The 12136-nt window shown below is 39.7% G+C and overlaps 1 protein-coding gene across 1 annotated transcript in view; it reads right to left on the reverse strand.

Annotated features, from left to right (window-relative positions):
- Positions 1-12136, reverse strand: part of LOC116693743 (protein kinase C-binding protein NELL1) — a 296583-nt gene that overhangs the window by 229257 nt on the left and 55190 nt on the right. Inside the window, exon 4 of the mRNA XM_032522965.1 lies at positions 11448-11618. Coding sequence (XP_032378856.1) covers positions 11448-11618 — 171 coding nt within the window. The remainder of the gene's footprint in view (positions 1-11447; positions 11619-12136) is intronic.

A 12136-nucleotide genomic window follows, 5' to 3' on the forward strand; every position in this document is an offset into this window, starting at 1 on the left:
AGACCAAATCCAGACTGAAATTTTCAAGGACAGAGTTGTTTTCCAGAAAGGGTTTCAACTGTAAGAAAACAACTTTTTCCAAAACTTTAGAAAGAAATGGAAGATGAGAAACAGGTCTAAAATTAAATAGCAGTGTAGAGTCAAGGTTAGGTTTTTTAAGAAGGGGCCTAACCACAGCATGTTTAAAGGCAGCTGGGACGGTTCCTAGACTAAGACAGCTATTCATTAAATCCACAAGCCCAGGCCCGACAACATCAAAAACCAGTTTCAGGACTCTAGTAGGCGTAATATCAAATGGACAATTTGTGGACTTCAATGATCTCACTATCTCACTAAGGGAAGATAAAGAAACTAACTCAAACTCCTCAAACACAGCAGAATGAACTGGAGCAACAAAAAATTCCTTATTAAAACCTTTCCTAGTACTCTGCCTAACAGAGTCAACCTTATCAACAAAAAATTGAAGAAAATTTTCACAAGTGATGGTTGCAACATCAGCAAGAGCAGAAATTGGTGGGTTCACAAAAGAATTAATTGTAGCAAACAGGACCCTAGGGCAGTGACTGCTGCTAGAAATTATATCAGAAAGATACTGAGATTTTGCCTCTCGTAGGGCCCTCTGGTAATCAGCAAGACTGGCCCGCAAAAAGTCCAACGAGACATGCAGTTTATCCTTCTTCCATTTCCTTTCAGCCTGCCTACAACGTTGCCTAATGGTACGAGTATTGTCATTAATCCAGGGATCCGTTGTTAATTTAATCGATTTATGCCGAAAAGGGGCGATAGTGTCCAGAATCCCGGAGCAGGTAGAATGGAAGAAAGAGAGAATATTGTCTGGGCAGGTGGGAGAAGCCTTTCCATTCATGGCGAAAAACTCTGACTCCTTAAATGCAGCAGCGAATTCATCAGCTGTGGTTGAAGTGATGATACGACGCTGGCACGATGGAGCCAAAGACTTTCTAGCTGGAGGAGGGGCTATATATTCAAACACAATGGGAAAATGATCTGAGATGGCAGTCTCAGAGATCTCTTTAACGTCAATTAAAAGCCCAAAAGAAATAATGAGATCCAAGGTATGCCCACGACAGTGTGTAGGTTTATCCACTGATTGAGTCAAATTAAAAGTGTCTAAAAGGCTTTTAAAATCAGTGGCTAATTGATCGGACGGACAACAAACATGAACGTTAAAATCCCCACAAATCAAAAATTGATCAAATTTTGGAAAGATGTCTGCCAAAAACTCAGAAAACTCATGAATGAAGTCCTTATTATATTTGGGTGGGCGATTAACAACGGCACATAGCACAGGGCTCACAAGGTCCATCACAAATAATTGCAGCTCAAAGCTGGAGTAAGCGTTTGTAGAAAGAAGCCGGCATTTAAATCTGTCATTAAAAACAACAGCAAGACCCCCTCCACGACCAGATGATCGAGGGGAGTTAAAGTAGGAACATCCGGGTGGGAGGAGCTCTGAAAAGGCGGTGTTTTCACCTGGTTTCAGCCAGGTTTCCGTCAACAGGAGAAAATCCAGGGATTGAGAAATAAAAAAGTCATTGAGGATAAAAGTCTTATTCACAACTGACCGAGTGTTGATCAGAGCCATGCGAATTAAACTCTGGTCCACCCGTTCGGAGGCATAAGCGACCGGGCAAAGATTGTCAGGTATGCAGCCTCGTCTGGAGATCCTCTTGGGCCGGCAGCGCGGACGCGGGTACCCAACCTCGGGAATAGCCGGTATCAGCCATCGATAGCAGGGATCAGTTGTTCCTCGTAAGTAATAGCTGATACTCTCCCCGGAAGACCCAAGCGATGAGCGGAGGACGGGGCCATAAACTCTCAATCTGCAACTCAATCCACCTCTCCTTCCTCGTCGTCTGCGGCGGCTGTTGCGGACCAACCCGCTAGGGAACCGACACAGGTGGGGAGGTATGGACGCCAGCAGAGGCGGCGGTGTGTTTGGTCGTCCGTTGCTACCCTGAATCGGCAGTTTTTCCACAAAGTCACGTATGTTTAAAAGAGTGAGGCGATCATACACTAGTAACGGCGACACATCGCGAATTAAAAACAATAAAAATAAGACAATACACAACACCGGAGACAAAGGCAGACGTCTCGCCACACACACGGGCGCCATCTTGCAAAACATCTAATAGTTCCTATATTTCTAAGCAGATTTTCAATGCTGTATTCTGATAAAATGTCCCCCGCTGAGTATGGCTGACCTTGTGGTGCGGTTTGTTGGCCAACATTGGCTCAACTTCACTACATTGATTAACCAGAGCTGTTTTTAAGTCTTTTAGGGTAAGGATAGCTGGTGTGTCTTGAATCAGAAGCAAACTGCAAGTCTTTCTTTCTTGAGTTTAGTAAATAAGTTAGTCCTTGTGTGACGGCCTTATCAACCGCCATCATCTAAAGTGATGGTAATAGCTTTGGCTTTTACAAATAACCACAAACAAATTTTCTTGACATATGTTTATTCTTTTCACAAATGATGCAACAATTTCCAATCTGAGCATGAATTTTGGTAAATAAAATTATTCATTTGATTAGAATTGTTTAGTGATTCATACCTGTCTGTTGTTTCTCCACAATACTTAACACAGCAGCATGTGGACAATTTGTTTGGGTTAGGTTAATATTGGGGTTTGGTAGTGTTTGTTTCTTAAGTCATTTCTTGTGGTTGGTTGTGGGGTTTATTTTGGGTCCGGGTTACTGTAAGTTACATTTTCCCCTCTTTGTGTTTGGGGTAGGCTAGCCTTTGTTCCCCTCCATTTGAGTCATTCAGGAGGTCAGGTTTTTTTATGTTAAGACATACCTTGTAGTATTGTTGTGTTGACCTCAGTTTTGTTAAATACCCACTTTAAGGACTTTTGGTAGAAACTTTAATTGACATAGTTGGCAAAATAAAGCCTGAAGTTTTCTGAACAACAACCGTGTGTGGTTGCCGGTTCTGCTCGGCCCCTGGCACCTTGTCTTATCCACACACACAGAACTGTCTAGTCTTTAGAGAGTAAAGTCTATTTTGTTACCCAAGTCTACAGCTCTGAGACATTTGCATGATTCTAGATTTGACATTTTACTTATAATAATTATTTAAGCTAGATTGTTAACATTTCTGTAACAACTCCCACTGCAGACATTTTAGCAAACACAGATTTGTGGAGGTTTCCTTAATGGTAAACTGCAGATTTTTCAAAAGCTCCACTTTAATCTTCGGGACAGCAGCCCGACCAGCGCAGACAACAAAGTGCAAAATCATGTACGTGATGGAACAGAGGCCCCAGAGGATTTATTTTGTTAAAAGGACAGAGTGGAAGGATGTGTTGCGTGACTTAACAGACAGGATAGTAAGATGTTTTGACCGCAGCTTTAAAATCTCTGCAACATGAGGGGAGCAACATGTTGTTATTACTGATAGAAATAATTGTCAAATCTACAATAAGACTCAGGATGAGTTGCCCCGATACATCTCCGACTTTTAAACTCAAAGCGCAGCAGTACCACGTTACCCCGGTATCATCACTAAGGCTGCAGCTATTATTTTCATTACCGATCATCATCATTCCGATAAACTAATTGTTTTGTATGTAATATTATGGAGAATAAAGACGGGTCCTTAAAGCCCGAACGGGTAAGATATGTTGGTTGCAGTTTGTAAACAACATTTGAAGTTGTCCCCTCCACCGTGCTCATTGAGGATTACGGTTTTCGCCAGATTCACACTCGTTTTGAACAAGCTTTGTCCGCTTGCCATTTCTCCTCGCTATATTGGCTTTTTTTTTTTCAACACTGTGTCCTCCATTTACGTCGCTTTCTAATGGATGGCGCCCAGAAACGTCCTCAACACAGCAAAATCAGAAAATACAAGTAGATTGTCTCTGCAGTTCCAGGTAGCGACGATACTCATTGTGCCTTTAAAACCTATACGATTCAAAGACAACAGAGCAAACTCCATCTACTGATGAAGAGCATGTCGTATGATTGGAAATAAAACTGACCTTTAATTGAGATCGTTTAAGTTTTTGGTTGCTATCAGGAATCATTTTAAAAACTGTTTTGATTGATCCTTTTGATTGATATTGTGATGTATAATTGACAATATTACCATTATCATCATGCCGTTATGTTGTTTTATGGTAATTATTAGCAGTAGCATTCTCATTTTCCGTTTTGTGCCAATAGAACATTTTTCCTTCACTGTATTATGGAGTACTTTTCCTATTTGCCATGTTTATTGACAGCCGTAATCCCAGCTGAAGGCCACACTGCCTCTTTGTGCTCCCTCTGCATGTTGCCCACATGTCTTTACCTCTCATGTTTTCTTTAGATCAATCTCAGGCAATGACAGATGAGGAAACAGACACGGGGAAATTTCCATGAACTCTCAAGTTTCTGATCCACCACAAGATTAAGACCAAATCCTACCCCTAGGTAAGGGCCCTTCGCTTGGATGCAGTGACTCTTGTGGAGCGGTCAAACAAAATGACAGGTACAATTTGTAGCTGTTGCCCTGCAGAAAGCCAGAGGATTTGCTTCTGGAAACAAACAGTGTTAAAGACACAGACCGGTGTGGTGGGGATATCCAAACAGATCAAGTCAGTCAAATAGAGAATGATGTTGCCGTTTCTTGTTTTTCCGCACACAGTGGCGCATCTGAAATGCTCCATTATTGTGAGAGCAACAGCTAATGTAATTAGAAATAATGAGTAATCCAATTAGTGTGTTGAAAAATGAAATGCATTGCTTTTAAAATACTGTAAAGTGAAAAAAATAAACATCCCCACCCCCTACCACCCCAGAAGAAAATTTCTCTCTCAACCTCTGCCTACTAAAACAATCAAAAAGCTGTTTACATGACAGTATCACAGTTGCAGCTCCCCCAGTCTTTTTCTTTTACAAACCGGTCAAATGGGCTCCAGATTTTCTCATAGACCCCCAATTTACCTTTCAACATACAGTTCGTCAATCTCTCCATGGACATTATTCAATTGATCCAAGCACCAATTGTAGGTGCTCTTGTCTTTTTCGCCTGCAGTATAGCAAAATCACTAAATTGACTGTATATTCTTAGGGGTTTTAGATTTGTTGGATGCAAGTGCAGCAAAATCATCTTAAGGTAGAGTTAAATGTTCACAGACCAGATGAAAATAGTTTGATTGATAGCCTTCCTCCAAATTCATTTTGTCACACTCCCAGACACAGTGCATCAATGCTCCTTTAGCCTCATTGCATTTAAAACAAAGGTCAGGTATATTACAGTTGTATTTATTCAGTTAACAGGAGTTGTGTATGTCTGCATCAGCCAATTATATTGGAGTAGTTTTAAATTAGAGTTGGCTGTTTTTTGCTGAGATTCGTCACACGGCGGTTATCAATGTAGAGCCAGATGCAGTCCATTTATACATTTACAAAATCAAACCCCTCACATTGCAAATGTTCATTAATCTCAAGGATGAGAGTGCAGGAGTTGGTTTTGCATAGAAATAAAGTTCCTCTCTTGGAGATATTTACAAAAAAATGTTTATTTACTGTTATGTTATGTGTTATATTTGTAGATTTCTGTCCTGTGGGTATATAGAATCACATAGATAGACATGAACCCATTCCCACAGTAAGGATACACTTTATAAGGATTCATCAGACTCAATGGAGAGCCGTCTGTAAAGAACAGAGCACTGATGAGCAATTCTGTTTCTCCAATAGGCATGTGTAAAATATGAACGGGGTACAAATGGAACATTTGATTTATTAAATAATGACTACGCTGATGAGTAACGGGGGTCAAAGACACTTCACCGTCTGAATTCATTACTGTGTCTGGAATGCTTATCATGAAGCTATTCATAGGAGCAAAAAGTAGGAGAATTAAGCGTAACATTGGTAAGTGTTGTAATAATTTCACAGAATGCCCCTTGATAACCTTTCCGAGAAGGGAAGCATGTGTGCCAGGAGACAGGAGTGATGAAACAAAAAGTTAAGGAACAAAAAGTCTGCCAACCAAATCTGCCTCGTAGCTCAAGCGCATTCTCTATTTTCTTGTCTAGTACATTTCTTTGGAAAGTGGCTTCTGCTGTTTTCATTCCCAGGACCTGAAAGCAATCACTTGACATTTTATCGTAAGGATTACAAGACCATTTTCTTCTATCAGACTCCATTGTAACCAACAAAATTGGCCTTAATGAGGCTACAATTCAAGACACATCAGCTATCCTTAAATTTAACCTAACATGTTGAACAAATTATCTTACTGAGATGTACACTTTTCTGTCTGCAAAATGTCGTTGCTGTTGGCTTGATGGACCTTCATGTCTGGGACACTATGTGACAGAGGAACTCCACGGAAAGCTAACTGCCACGCAGCCTTTACATTTGACATCATATTATAAAGTTGGTGCAGCTAAACTTGTAAGCAGCCTGTTACATATTCACAGAGTCAGCAAGCTTGGCTCTGTCTGAAAGTAACAAACTGCTATACAAGCATCTTCAAAGCTCACTAATTAACATGTTTTATCTTGTTTGTTTAATCCGTACAGAAACCAAAATGGCGTCCTGGCTTTCAGTGTGTGAGGGACTTCAGAGTAAGTTTGTCTGTAAAACTTTATATATAATAATGGCTTAGGACCAAACGCATCTTTTACCACAATGAACCCTCGTGGGCTGCCATCTGTTCCTAGAGTGAGAAAGCAGAATGTAGTTACTGTGCACAACAGAGCTGGAACTGCCATCCAGACGGTGGTGTAGTCTACGTGATACGCAGGTATACGCAGTGTACCCACTAAGAAAGCTCCAGGAGTTCCATATACCCACTTAAAAGTGCGCAATGACATGTAACAACATACTTTGCATTATTATTTTTAAATCTGTGATCTGTTTTTTTTTTTCTTTGCATAGGCTAATAAAAAGGTATCTCCACCGTACATTGGTGCATAAAAGTGTGTAAGAGACTTGGGAAATGAAGTCTTTGATGCTCAAAATTTTCCTGAGGGAAGATGCCCAGACCCCCCACTATGATATGCCCCCCCCCCCCCCCCCAATCCGGACCCACACATATATAGTACAGTGTACCCACTACAATGCATTGGACTACACCACTGCTTCCAGAGGATATTTACCTGTGACCACTTTTAAATCCAGGTAACAAACTGTAAGTACTCATCACAAATCATCTTGCCCTAATATTCTGTATTTATGTCCCTCTTCTTAACTTTTAAGTCCTTTTAAATAGGCTTTTCTTCTTTTTATGCATTTGAAACATTATGTAAAGCACTCCGTGCATGAAATGTACAATGGAAACTTTTTGTTATGATTAATTCTGTAGAGTCACCTTTGTCCACCTAATCACATCGATCTTTGTATGTGACAGTTTGGGTGTGAAACAAGCATCAGTAAAGTAAGAGCTGGGCGCCCGGATAGGTCAGTTGGTAGAGCGGGCGCCCATATATATATATATATATATATAGATAGATAGATAGAGGTTTACGCCTCACCGCAGTGGGCCGGGGTTTGACTCCGACCTGCGGCCCTCTGATGCATGTCATTCCCTCTCTCTCTCCCCTTTCATGTCTTCAGCTGTCCTATCAAATAATGATAATAATCACCATTTCATATGTGAAAATTTCATCATACAAGCAAGAGCTGTTGAGGCCAAAAAAACTCTACACGTTAAAAATACACCTGAAGTTGTGAGGATAAACTGCATCCTCTCACATTTACAGATACTTAAAACCATTTAATGAGCCTTAAAGTCAATAAAGTGCTGTTTAGTGCATTAATCAAATCACTGTAAATGTACAGGGCAATGGAGAAATCATTTGGGAGGGGAAATTATCAGGTTAGCGGGAAATCTATTCTCTATTTCTGATTTTTATTTTTTTGATATTTTTATCGTTTTACAAATTGGCATCAAAGCCTTTACATGTAGTAGTGTGAGAGAACATCTAGGGTACAAAATACATTGAGATTCTAATTTAGTTGGGAATGAGTTCATCAGGATTCTCTACAAAAACCTTGAATTAGAAGATATTTGTTAACACACACACACACACACACACACACACACACACACCACACACCCCACACACAAACACCCACACACACACACACAACACACACACACACACACACACACACACACACACAGATTTTTAAAAAATCCGATATTCCATTATATTGACTGATATACTTAAACTAAAAATCCAGAAACACATGACAAAACATAAACAGATTTCCTTAACATTAGTTATTTGTAGTATTTATACAAATAACTACTTACTAAAATAATATGATAATGTAGTTTAAAAATGCACTTGTTTGTTCCATTGTCACAACTGAACAGAGGAACATCAACATATATTAAAAGACTGATCAATAAAAATGTATAAAAATATAAAACTTAAGATATGAAACTTAAAGACTGTTGAACAAAAAAAAACAATAAAAAGTAGAAAAGCGTTTTGTAAATTAAACATCTTTTTTTAAATATTTATCCGAATCATGTATTTGTCATTTTAAATGATTCTGATAAATAAATGTAAAAAAAAAATTAATTTATCAGCCATTATAAATGTCGATAGTTTGGAAAATGCATAATATTGGCCGATAAGACATTTTCCAAACTATTGGCATTGTTTTAAAATGTATTTTGAGATAACAGCTCGAGGTCAGATTTGGAGATCATCTTTGTGCGTGGCATGTGTATCATTTTGAAAAGTTGTTTCTACTTGTGAAGTTTTTGTGAAGAGCCTGCGTGCTTCTTGTAATCTGTTCCTCCCACATCAAGGCAAACTGGTGAGTCATGTTTTAATTTCTTTAGCAGCTGCTTGTATCTTATTTTTTATTGAATTTTCCTTTAATTCATTCGAAGCTCTTCTTTATTAGTGAGGAGAGGTGTAAAGACTGTCAGGGAAGTGGTTTAATCATATTTCTATAATGAAATTCTTTTGGAAGAATATGTTTCTGGAGAAGCTGCTGGTATTTTAGCATTCTGATTGTGTTCGGCTGTGTTTTACCAGAGGGCAAAAGTTAAAATATACAGTATAGTCTGCCAGTGGGTGATTTTGGCCAAATGCTGCATGCTGCAAACTGCATTTCATATACTCAGTACAAACCCCTGATCCACAGTACTACTGTACTATCACAGATAAAGCTCTGGTAATGGATCGGCCGACATAGAGCGCCGAAGTCCCGCCCTTCTACTTTCGGTCCAAATTCTCTTTTAAATTGACGATCATCATATTTGTAATCCATGGCTCAACTCAAAAGGGGTTAAAAAAAAAGGATTTGCCTCCCCCCCGTTCACTAACGTCATGTTTTCAAAGGATAAGTCCCATGAGGTCCACCGTGTGGGGCGTGACCTCAGCTCTCTATACCGGTCCTATAATGTAATTGTTATGTGTGGTACTGACTAAATCATGCAATGAGATGTAGACACAAAGAATTAAAATGAAGAAAATGAGTGCTGTCAGTTAAACGCGTTATTAACGGCGTTTATGCAAAGACATTTTAACTTTTTTCGCATGCTGTTGCCACAACTAGTAATCTTAGAAAAACGAGACCACCACACCGGATCTAGCTAGACCGGAAACAAAACAGGCACGCAGCACACACTTGTTTGGGCTTGCGAGCCGGCCAAAGAGTAGTAACGTCACGTTTTGAGTAGAAGGTGAGAACAAGACGCAAAAATGGACGCCAGTAAGATTCTGAATAGTAAGTTTACTTTTAAAAAAGTAGCCAAATGGTTCCACTGACAAGACTAAAGGGATCTGTGTGTTTTATCGCTATCATCGCAGCACATCCAGTCTGAAATACCACTTGATGGCCAAGCACACAGCCAATTCTCAACCCCCCCTTCCCTTATCAAAGTATTTTTTTCACCCTTTTATTGAGAGATTATTTACCCCAAGTGAGAATGTTACATGTAAAATTGAACACTACAGTAGGCTTAATGTTGTTTTCATTGAAAAAACAAAAACAAAAAAACATTTGCACTAAGCAAGCCGATCCACTTTTCCATGTTGAGGTGAGCATTACAATAAAAAAATAATGACAAAAAGAAAACAAGGGACATTTAGCGATTAATTCCATGTTAACTATGACATTAATGCGATTAATCGTAATTAAATAAGTTAATCGTTTGACAGCAAAAAATGCCCCAAAAAATAAGCAAAAAATAACAGATAGAAAAACAAGATAAAAAGAGACAAAAGAGAAAACTAACATAGCATTATGTCTGGAGGGCGTACGACAGAGCAGTATTATACAAGCTACAAGATACAGAATCTATTTCTCAGACAAGGGGGTCACTCGATAAAAATGTAGATTTGAAAAACAGCTCCTCTTTAAACGCCTTGGTAACGCCCTAGCCACCAACACCTGATAAACAGCACCACACCGACGCATTCATCACTCACTGTTAAGCAAGCAAAAGGCTCCCAATATTATGTAATTTTACACAATTCCGTTTTGATCTTTACTGCCTGATAACACTCTGGTGCTCTCTACACTACAGTCTCGTCTGACAGACAGCCAATAATAATTAATCGACCAACCTCCAGCCAAATGGGAATAATAGGCGTCTGGGAAGAATCAATACTACGACGCAATCCTCCCGTGCATCATTTCTTTTCATCTATGAGAGAATTTTACATTGCTTGTTCACAATGTGTCTGTTTAGCGACTGCGTTAAGAAAAGAAAAGATGATGCCTCCCTGGCTCTCAGGAGAGAGTGTGAGGATTGAGAGGGATTGTCCCAGCCAAAGAGCATGTTGAAAGATCAGCTGTGACTGAGAGCTTCTTTAGAAAGAGGGCCTTCACCGCCCAATCGATGAGGCGATTATGTCATTCTTACCTTCCACTTCATTATGGAACAGTGTGAGCTGAACAAACATCCTCTAGGCTATAAAAAGATACAGACTTTGATGTGCACTGTGTGTGTGTGTGTGTGTGTGTTAATTTGTCCTCGGATGCTTTGTCAGCCCCGTTATCAGCCTGTCATCCACACTGAGACAGTAGGAAACAAATGTTTACCTTGATAAACACAAACAGCTCATTACTGTAGATGTGTCACTTCAAATGGGGCATGTGCCACCGCCACTGGTGATATAGATTTCAAGGTGTTGTTTGCGTGTGCGTGCGTGTGCGTGTGCGTGTGTGTGTGTGTGTATGCATGCGTTGACAAGCATTGCAAGAGCTTCACACTGCACAGTGACATCCACGGCTTTGCAAAAACTGAACATTGATACAAACGCGTTGTTCTCCCACCACAGGTCCACCACTTTTCTGCACACATCTTAGTATCAATAAGCAAAATAACTATGAAACTCTTAAATGCTCTAAGATGCAGAATCCATATGATAGTTTTATGATTGTGATCATCATTATCAACTAACTAGCTGAAGTACTTCCTTTTCTCGTGTGTGTGTGTGTGTGTGTGTGTGTGTGTCTTTTACCGGTTACAGTCGACGTGCAGCAGCAGGTGGGTGGCGCTGATGGTGAGGGCGATCTTGTGCCACTGGCCGTCAGCGAGGCGGTAGGGGAAGGACTCGGAGCGCGGCTTGCCTTTGAAGCGGTAGTGGTAGCGGATCTCCTCTCTCACCCCGCTGCTCTCCAGTTCAAAGTAACTGCAGAAGAAGAGAGGAGGTCACAGATGCTCAGTTTCCTGGACACAGTCTCTGCATAAGCAGAAATACATAAGCTTATGGAAAACGCTCAGGCTACAGAATAGAGCGTACAAGGTTTTGTACAAAGCAGGTTAGTGATTTATTTTCTATAGGGATGAACATTTTATACATATTATATATTTTTATGACAGAATGAGTGCGAAAGCGGCATTTAGATTCTCACTGGCCTATTGCTGAACAATTAGTCCATTGATTGAGTAGTCATTCAACAGAATTCCACTATCTGAATAATCAATGAATGTTTTAAGTAATCTATAAAGCAAAACTACCAAATATTAGCTCCTTCCAACTTCTCAAATGTGAGATTTTGGTGCTTTTTATATTATGTACTGTGTATTATTTTAAGTTAAATATCTTTTGGTTTTGGACTGTTTGTCAGAAGAGGTTAAGAGATTTCGGACACAATCAATTTAAAAAGACCATTCCATTAAATAATTAGTAAAACTCTGCTGAAGACT

The sequence above is a fragment of the Etheostoma spectabile genome, chromosome 1, assembly GCF_008692095.1.
Source record: "Etheostoma spectabile isolate EspeVRDwgs_2016 chromosome 1, UIUC_Espe_1.0, whole genome shotgun sequence".
NCBI lineage: Eukaryota > Metazoa > Chordata > Actinopteri > Perciformes > Percidae > Etheostoma > Etheostoma spectabile.